Genomic DNA, 10,100 nt, shown 5'->3' with positions numbered 1-10,100 from the left:
TAGCTTTTGCATACAAGTTACTTTGAATTAGTTTGTAAACTTTGATAAATATTTTGACTGTAATCTGTTACTTGGATTCTGTAGCTTTTCTTTTGATTGTCCAACAGTACAGCTTGAACTAGGACTGCAAGACCACAATATGCTTATGCAAGTAAAAGATCCACTATTTACTACTATGTATCATTGGTATAAAAGGTTATTTTTTCTCTTTTTTCTAATCTAAGAGATTTACAGTTATTCAGTGGTGCCTATTTTTAAAACTTTGACGTTTTTTCCAGGTTTAAGTTTTTTATCCTTCAAGCACTTCACTGCCATAATGAGGCTAGTAATTCTTGAAGATTACGATCAGGCTAGTGAATGGGCAGCAAAATACATCTGTAATCGTATTATCCAGTTCAAACCAAGTCAAGGAAGATATTTCACACTTGGTCTACCAACAGGCAAGTTATATTCAAAGCCTACATAAATTACTAAACCTAGAACTACATTTGTATCATTGCTCACAGATACAGTATTTAAAAGAATGCAATTTTTTTTAATACTACTACATATTTCTATTTAAATACAAATTTGATTTGTGTAAAAAGTTGTGATAAGGTTTGAGAAGCTGAGAAATACTAAATGAGAAATAACATTTTTTTAATGCTGAAAAGCATTGTAGCAAAATCTGACTATGAAGAGATTTAAATACACTGAAAATGTGTGGATACATAGAACAGTAGAAAAACTTTATTTAACAGGGAGTACACCTTTGGGATGCTACAAAAAGCTGATAGAATATCACAAGAATGGAGATCTCTCTTTCAAATATGTAAAGACTTTCAACATGGATGAATATGTAGGTAAGATGTGCTGTTTGAGAATACATTATACTGATTTTTTTTTCCTTTATTTAAACTTGTTAAATACTTGACCAAACACAAGATCAGCCTAGTATGTTTGTACTTCTAAGTTACTTCTGTGTACATGGGGTCATCTCAAGCATTTTTCTCTATTCTTTTATCCACAAAAATGCAAATAATAAACAAGTCCAGGTGGACCCTGGGCTAAATTCAGTGCTTGTAAATTATTTTGCAATACTTCTGTAGAAAGTACGTTGTCACATAGTGTTGTGACTGCATTTATTTTAAAGACTTTACACTCCCTGTGATAGGATATATATGAAGGAAATGTAAACCATTTACCTTGTGCATGCCAACAGGAAATTTTTCTTAATACAATTTCAAATACTGCTTTATCTGACTTCTTAAAGTTTGTTTTGCATGCCCTACATTGGTTACGTGTAGACTAGAATTAAGGCTGTTTGGTTAAATCTTGTAATATGTTAATTTCACTCTAAATAATTTCAGGGCTTCCCAGAAATCATCCAGAGAGCTATCATTCATATATGTGGAATAACTTCTTTAAACATATTGACATAGATCCAAATAATGCTCATATCCTTGATGGGAATGCTCCAGACTTACAAGCGGAATGTGATGCATTTGAAAAGAAAATTGAAGAAGCAGGGGGGATTGATCTGTTTGTTGGAGGTACGAGGAAATGCTCTGTGGTTAGCTGTGATTCAGACAAATACACTGACTCTTTAATCGCTGTTTTTACAACTTGCCTAATCCGCTTGTTTTCAAATACGGTGTAAGAAAGTTCCATGACTAACAAAGAATCGGTATCAAAATAGAATGGTTGGTGTCCAGGTTTCTAATAACTTAATTTCAAGTAAGTTTTGAATGCTTTTTATTGAAAATGGGGAACCAAAGGAAATAATGAGTCCTAAAACTTTTATTCATTTACAGTGTTTGAGGATATTTGTTGACTCACAGGTCTGGAATGATTTACTTTTTTTAACTTTGAAAAGGCATTGGTCCAGATGGCCACATTGCATTCAATGAACCCGGATCAAGTTTGACTTCAAGAACAAGATTAAAGACTTTAGCAATGGACACCATTTTGGCAAATGCCAAATACTTTGATGGAGACTTATCTAAAGTACCAACTATGGCGCTAACGGTTGGTGTGGGTACAGTGATGGATGCTAGAGAAGTAAGAACTCATTTAGTTCTAGTTGCATGTGTCTGTTTTCAAGACTAGTTGGTATTGATACTGGGGTTGCAAATAAAGAGACTTTTTTGTTTTTGCAGGTGATGATTCTTATAACAGGTGCACATAAGGCTTTTGCATTGTACAAAGCAATTGAAGAAGGAGTCAATCATATGTGGACAGTTTCTGCTTTCCAGCAACATCCTCGTACTATCTTTGTGTGTGATGAAGATGCTACTTTAGAACTGAGAGTTAAAACTGTGAAGTACTTTAAAGGTGAGCACTGAATCAGAGGTTGCATGTATTTAAAAAAAAAAAACAAAACAGATTTTAAATTATATTAAGTCAACCTTCCAACACTTTACAGTAGCTAATGCACAATGTTATATATTCAGAATACAAAATAGTAGCTTATTTCTTGTGATTGGATAAGTGCTAGGAGGCATAACTTGTGTTCCTTACATTCCTGACAAATCTACTTTGGAAAAATATTTCCTTTCCTTCCAATTTGAAATGATAGTTTAATAATCTTCATCTGTATGTGAAACAGCAGCAGTCTGGTGTTCCAGAATACTAGTCTTAAATATAATGGAAAGCTTCACTTTAAGAAAAATTGATACGTTTATTACTCATTATATATTTTCATGCCACTTTTGCTATGTGCTGTAATGTGCTGTCTAGTAAACTTGAAATGTGTGATACAGACTTTGAAGCCACCTGAGGACATTTTTCGTATAGTGCAATTAGCATAACAATCTATACTGACTTTTAATACATTGCAGGCTTTTCCTGTGCTTTTCATATTTATAGCAGGCATATTGAGGCAATCTTAAAGTAAGCTGGGATTTTTGATAGTCTTTGAGAGTTCCTAGATGTGAATTCTGTTTCATTGAGACCGTAGGAGCTGAGACAAGTAGATTTCTGCTAACTGTATTAGCACAGCAAATGCAATTGTGTAAATCGGTCGCCTTTCTCACTAGCATGGAGACTTGTAGTAGTTGAGGCAGCTGAGATCAAGATTGTCATTTATGAAATTACTCTTTTAGAGTATTGTATCACCAGTGTCCATATATGTATTAGATTGCAATTCTGGCATTAATTTGATTTTTAATCCTGATATAATTTGTGGCCAATTTGTTAATTTTGTCTTTCTTCAGTATGGTGTTCTTTCCTTTGTTTTTGGGGAGTGGGCTGTGTTAGTCTTTACCTGTATCACACTGCTAGATAGTATTTACTCTTGTTTTCAAAGATAAACAACAACTTGGATAAATTCTAAACTTTATCCTGTATTTCATATAAACAAAAGCTTTGCTTGGGAAAGATATAAACCTAATGTAGAATTACTAGGTATGAATGACACTGAACATTGTTCTTAAAAACAAGGGCTACAGTATATGAATGTGTGCTGTTGTGTCACACTGTATTTAATTACCCTGTAATACAGAGCAATAGAATCCTTAAAGATTGTTTACTTTAAACTTGCTTAATTTTACCTATTCTCAAATCAGTGAGGTTTTCCCCTTTTAAGATGGTGGAGAAACCAATGTCAGTCAAATTTGGAATTATTTCTGAATCTTGACCTTCAAGGTAAGCTTCTTGGGAGGCTAGGTAGTTCTTAACTGCTAATTATGGCAGCTATTTACTGTGATTTTTCACCGTTTAAAAAAATCTCAAGGTACTATATGAAACTTCACATCTTTTTGATAATCAAGTACCATATTGGCTGGTAACTAGAGTAACTGTTACTCCCCTTCACTTTCTTCTAATGTTCTGAAAACCTGTTAGAGGTTCAATTATTAAGTGTACTTAAAGGTTCTTACTGGGAAAGGGAAAAGTAACTTTCTTGCAGAATGAAGCAGAAGATGAATTTTAAATTTACTAATTAGACTGCAGATAAGTTAATTCAGGATAGTTTTTCCATAGTTGTGCATGCTCCTCTTAAAACTGTATGCAGAAATCTGTTTATTCAGAGCATAATTGAATATACAGTAAGACTTCCTTTTGAAATAATTGCTTTGACACCTATCAAGTAAGGATTCTGCGTATCTCTAAAACAAGCTTTTGTTTCTAACTGTTTTTCCTGAAACAATTTCACAGGATTTCAATATCCTTCATTAAATATGGCAGAGGCAATACTTTGTAAGCATTTTTCATGCCTCTAGGAAGTGGGTAATTACCCTTTTTAGAAGAGAAAAACATTGGTAGGAAGTGGAATGCTTTTAAGTTCAAAACGTGGTTCTAGTTTGAGTAGTGTGTGCAGCTGTTACTCTTTCACTATAAATGGGTTTGGTATCAAATGTGTACTTCATATTTTCTAACTGTTAAACTCCTGAAAAATATTACTGACTTCATCTTTCCCATGTACATCAACCCAATAGTTATCCTCCATGAAATCTAAGAAACCATTTTCTTTAGTTATGTTGCCTTCTAAGGCTTTTTTTTTTTTTTTCCCCACAAATATCTGCAGCTAAGTCGTTACCTCCAGAGATAAAATGAGCTGAATTGAGTCAGAGGTGTGTTGGTTGTTTAGTACAGCTGAATGTGTCACTAAGTGGAGAAGGAAATAGTAATATCTGCATTTTATATTAAATAATTGCCCACTGATTAGAAATAGATGCTGCATAAAATGCCTTTTGTTGTGGTCACCTACAGTAATGACCTCAGATTGTGTAGTTACGCACATTCCATGTTGCTGCAGTGACACTAAGTTTGCCACCAGATGCATTGTGTAGCAAAGATACTTGAATATTCTTTGCCATAGATAATCACTAAAATGTGCACTACTGTCAGGCTTCTTTCCTGGTTTTTAAAAAAATTTCTCTACTTTTAATGTTGCATATTACTTAAATTTGTAATTTTAGAAGTTAATTTTTAGTTTAGTGCTAAAATGGAATTTGACTTCGCAAATTATGAACACTGAGCTGTTACTATTATTAGTCCTTGAGGTGATGAAATGAGGTTAAAAACATACCATGTCATACAGACCTAGATGTAGGTAACACTTTTTCTAAGTTGTAACAAAGTAAAGGTGGCAGCACCTTTTTTTAAAAAATTATTGTTTTTTTCTTCAGCAGTTTCCAAAATTAATAGGAATAGGGAAAAAAAAATGCTCCCCTAATGAAAGCTGTGGATGACTTGTACATGACCAAAAAAAAGAGCCCAACTAGGATAGAAAACAGTTGAACAACTAAAGTTCTGAATCTGCATTAACAGTCTGGATACCTTTGGTTTTGTCTGTCTAGGATGACAAGTACGCTGTTAATTGCAAAGACAGTAATACCACAATGCCAGAACGTTGCAATTCAAGCTGTAAAACGATCACTATGTATACATTGGGTTTTTATGAGAAATTGTGGTATGAGGGAATTTTATGTTGCTGTTAAGCAGTTTGTAATATAAAGGAAAGATGGGTGGGTCTCCATGTATTTGATTAATTTGGAAGTATTTCAGATTTACTTCAGGTCTATTGTCAGAGCTGTCTCATCCCTGTTCACTTTATGCTGAAGATATCAATAGTATTCAAGTGATACAGGAATATATATGCTGTTTTAACTTCTGATTTTAAACTACTTTAAATAGCCATTGTTACTGTCTTCAGTGAACTAATTAAAATGTGTACTTTGAAGCTAACTCCAAATAAACATGTGGATAGAAAGACGTGTTGAAAAAGTATAACTAATGTAAAGCTGGCATTGTTGCTTTCCCCCCTAAGGTTTAATGCATGTGCACAATAAGCTTGTGGACCCACTGTTCAGTATGAAAGAAAACTGAAGGAAGAATCGAAGAGGAGCTCCATGTGGGTCAACAGCAACAGTTTTAGGTAGCAGATGAGTTCACTGCTATGCAATATGCTGAAAACTGTTTTAAATGGGGAATCCTAGGTACTGTATTTTTTAAAAGGTCCAATATCTGTACATTCACATTCCATCTGTTTGCTGTGTTGTGCGTTTTGCTTTAACATTTGGAGCTCTGTTGTTGGCTGGTACATAACTAAATGGAACAGAACAAACCTGTGGGAGACTGCATGTTACGTAGGGGGGGAAAAGCAGAGCACTTACTCTAGCACAGCACTGTAATGCATCTGCCTTGTGTTAAGAGAAAATTATCTTTTATTTCCAGGAATTTGTAATTTTTGGCTTGATTAGTGTAACTCCATTTTGCATTTGTGTCTCTAGGCAGAATGGTTTTGGCCTTTGTCAATACTATGGACTTGTAATAGTTGTACAATTTCTACTATGAAATGTTCTGTTTACATTTAATAATGTACACTGAGCTTTTGCACTTGGTTGCCTTAAATTTATCTTAAACAGTTTTGGGGCATCTCAAGTCCTGCTGTACAATTCAGGCAAATAAAAATACAAAAACAGTGCCTAAAAATGCACCAAATTCTTGACAGTTATAACTTATTCCACAAATAAAAATATTAAGCTTCTGCCATAGCACTTTTTCCTCTCATGTATTTCAGATTACTTTAGGATTTTTCTATTTTTGGTAATTGAGCTTTATACATAAGGAAAAATCTAAATGTTCCTTTCTGGAGGTACCTGTTTAATTGTACCATTGATGTTACTATTAAATGCCTGGAAAGCAGTTAATTTACAGGAATATAATGTCTGCAGGTTTAATATATAATCATTGAAAGTCAACTGTTAACCACTTTGCAATAGTTACCTCTCATTGTATCATTACAAACACTGAGCTGTTACAAGGAATGTTCTTTCCTACTTTGAATATAAGTAAAACTTAAATATAAATCTAAACTTCAAAATTGTTTTGCTTCTAATACAAATTCTGACCTGAGTAGTTTAGGGTTCTAGGGCCAGGTTAAGGAATTTTCCTCCTTTTTTCCACCTAAGGACAAAGTGAAGAGTTTAGTGGTTTAGACTTGGGGGAGAGGGAACATGCCACTGTGTAAAATATTTGCTGGGAGAAAGTGCAACAAAGTGTAACTTCAACAATTTGAATAGATAGATGGTAGGCAAGTAGCCTTTCTTGCAAACTATATGAATCCTGTTTTACTGTTGAGAATACTGTCCCAGTAGGCCACACTATCAAGAGTTTTACCTAAATCCCTGGGATGGAATAACCAAAAGAACCCAGGCTGTACACCTTGGAACCAGCCTTGGTGGACAAGCAGTTGTGCATGAGTCAGTGGTGTGCTGCTGCCACAGAGACAAAGGCTGAGCTGCATCCACAGGGGTATTACTAGCAGGAAGGTACTACTAGAAGGAAGATTCCTAATCATGCTACTCCTTGGTGCTTATCAGGCTGCACGTGGAGTACAGCGTCCAGCTCTAGTCCCTGCAATTCAAGAAGGGTGTGGACAGACAGGAAAGGATCCAAAGGAGAGACACAAAGATGATCAAAGAGCTGAACCTGCTGTATGAGGAGTTAAGTCTTTTCTCCCTGGAGAAGAAAAGGCTCAGGGGGGATGTCCTCACAGTTCATCACAGTATTCCAGTATTTAGCAGGTGACTACAGAGGATGGAAGCCACATGGAGAAAGCAAAGGGCAACAGGTATTACAACTTGCATTGGGAAAGGTTTCATCACAATGTATTTTTTTCTTTTCTTTTTACAGTAAGAACAATCATTCACTAAAACAATCTCCCCAGTGATGTGGCAGAGTCCACACTGCTGGAAGTTTTCAAGTAGACAATCTCATCTAGGCTCACCTTTGCCATAAAGGGTTGGACCAGATGTTCCTTAAAGATCCCTTCAAACCTGGACTTTCTGTGATTCCGTAAAATTACAAAAGGATGGAAGAATCTGGCTTGAGCAGTGCAGGAAGCCAGGACTACTGTTTCAGTTCTTAACAGCAGATTGACCAAGCACAGATTTAAAACAGGCTTTCAGGTTTAAGACTCCACTTTTGCACTTGTACTTTTGAAGTGTAATGCAGCATTGGAGAGAAGCTGTTTAAAAGACTGTGCTTCAGGAGAATGCTGTTACATGTAGCAGATGACCCACAAAATGCATCGTTAGGCTTGCTGTTCTTAGTCTTTACAGCTAAGTAAAGACTTTATAAAATAAACACTTGTATTCCAAAAACATCAGACTAAATCTTGAATTTAGGTTACTATTAAAGGAATTCAATCATGTTTTTATGGCAATGATCATGATCCATCTTGTGGCAAAACTGGGAATTCTATTGAGGAAACAATAGAATTTACATTCAAATATGAGTGGAAATCCATAACTTTTATATCTCTCTACTTCTAAAAGCTTTTCTTCCTTTCTCTTCTTCATTGCAGTGCACGTTTCAGTCTTCTGCCTCTCTTGCCAACCTGCCCAACTAAAGCCCCTTTTTTTGTATTCTCTCAAGACATGCAAGACCACAGAATTATATAACTTCTGTGAAACACAGGCCAATTTAAATACTGGTGGAGTAGTACCTGTACTTGTCCAAGTGTGTCTAAGACTATTTCCAATTCTTTTCATGAATAGTCTTTAGTTGTTCTCCAATTAGCTTCTATTGTTAAACTTTTTTCTAAGTTATGAATTAAGTTCAGTAAATCTTAAGTTATTGGTTCTTGGGTAAATAAGTCTGGCATATCTACTTTAGCACTTTATTCTCCTTTTTCTCAGTAAGATTTTGAAGATGTTTCAAGATGGGAGTGAACTCAATAGATAGGATCAGGTCATTTTGTGTCAAAAACTACGACTTCGTTTACTGTTCTAACAGTAACAGCACTAACCAGTTCATTTAAAGTCCTTGTTTTCAAAACTGACATAATGTACAAGTCCTCTCAGAATTAGACTACAAACATATTTTTTTCTGCTTCTGATGACTGTAAAGCTGAAAGACTGGGTTCTCCAAATCTTATTCTCAAGGCAGCTTTATCCATGCATATACATCTCATTTAATTAGGTAACATATATTTGATGTGTCACGCTCAGCAACTTTACGAAAGATTTACTACTTGGAAAAGCTCTAGCTTACCTTTAGCTTCTGCCTTAAGCTTTCTCCCTTTTAGGGCTATTTTAAGGGGTGGGAGGGAAATCTTGCTTTCATTCCTCTACTCTCAGCACATATTACTGTGCCTGTACTTTCTAAATATGTCTCTGTACTTTCTTAAATGCTATTTTAAGATAGCATTCCTGTTTGTGTTTTTAGCAGAGGAATAATAATAATATTAACAACTCAGAGGTTTGAAAGAGACATTTAAAGGTGTCCACTTCAATTCCATCCCTCCAAGGATTCTACCAATTCACCCTTGTACTCAGGTTGAAATAAAAGAACTAGCTTATGATTGATCAATATCAGATTGTTATTGATCTGATTTAAATTTAAGAGCAGCCTTTCCTGGTGATTGAGTACTTTAGCAGGTATTACCAGCAATTTGTTCTCCAAGATATATTGAGTAACAAGAAATGAAGATCTGTGAATACCCAAATTAGTCCCTGAAAATCTATAAAAACTTTTAAGCTGCTTTTGTTTTGGAGGTGGGCATGCAACTGTGAACACAGTATAGAGCACAGTCATTAAATTGTATTTATGATTGCTTTGTTTAGACTTCCAAAAGCAACAGCTTATAATAAGCACACTTAAATATAGATTTCAAGTGAGAACTCACTGATAAATTTTAGTATGTGAACAATGTAAGTAAAACTTCAACAAGTACACCAAGACATGGTCTTACCCAACCTCATGCCAAAGGAATTCTTTAAGGCCTGAATTGGTCTTAGTGGTGGAGCAGTTACATATCTTGTTTTAATATATTAAAATTTATTATTTCTTTGGCAGTTAGCATAGCTAGGATGTATTCATCGAAAGGAATTCTTTAAGGCCTGAATTGGTCTTATTGGTGGAGCAGTTACATATCTTGTGTTTTAATAGATTAAAATTTATTATTTCTTTGGCAATTAGCATAGCTAGGATGTATTCATCATAAGCTGACACACTTTTAACAAGTTTAAAAGAAAATGTGGTAGATTAAAAAAAGTCATGATTAGTTTTTCCTGATGTGATTTCCCAACATCATGATTTCCTGACAACAGCAACTTTAGAAAGTCAAACAGGAAGTAGGTTGATATTTTTGTGGCAACAGTTCAATTTTTTTT

General features: G+C 34.8%; 1 protein-coding gene across 3 annotated transcripts; it reads left to right on the top strand.

The window, feature by feature from the left end:
• Positions 1–287: 287 nt before the first annotated feature.
• GNPDA2 (glucosamine-6-phosphate deaminase 2) lies at positions 288–6,791 on the top strand. Of its 3 annotated transcripts, none has more exons than XM_010163578.1 (6): positions 288–440; positions 741–842; positions 1,350–1,532; positions 1,856–2,040; positions 2,139–2,313; positions 5,750–6,791. In XM_010163578.1, the coding sequence occupies exons 1-6, from the start codon at positions 317–319 to the stop codon at positions 5,806–5,808; spliced, it is 828 nt and encodes a 275-aa protein (XP_010161880.1). In that variant the 5' UTR covers positions 288–316; the 3' UTR covers positions 5,809–6,791. The 3 variants fall into 3 exon arrangements, with proteins under 3 accessions (XP_010161880.1, XP_010161882.1, XP_010161883.1); XM_010163580.1 differs by having other exon boundaries at positions 317–349; XM_010163581.2 differs by having other exon boundaries at positions 317–444; positions 745–842; positions 5,750–5,808.
• The last annotated feature ends 3,309 nt before the right edge of the window (positions 6,792–10,100 follow it).

Source organism: Antrostomus carolinensis, unplaced genomic scaffold, assembly GCF_000700745.2.
Source record: "Antrostomus carolinensis isolate BGI_N321 unplaced genomic scaffold, ASM70074v2 scaffold15872, whole genome shotgun sequence".
Classification (NCBI taxonomy): Eukaryota; Metazoa; Chordata; class Aves; order Caprimulgiformes; family Caprimulgidae; genus Antrostomus; species Antrostomus carolinensis.
Note: the sequence above shows the minus strand (reverse complement) of the source record. Positions and strands in the feature narration are given on the sequence as shown.

Excerpts from the sequence above, each read along its gene's own strand:
- GNPDA2 (XM_010163578.1), top strand. The coding sequence starts at position 317 with ATGAGGCTAGTAATTCTTGAAGATTACGATCAGGCTAGTGAATGGGCA. Across the intron at positions 843-1,349 it reads CAACATGGATGAATATGTAG|GGCTTCCCAGAAATCATCCA; the intron begins GTAAGATGTGCT and ends AAATAATTTCAG. Across the intron at positions 2,041-2,138 it reads CAGTGATGGATGCTAGAGAA|GTGATGATTCTTATAACAGG; the intron begins GTAAGAACTCAT and ends TTGTTTTTGCAG.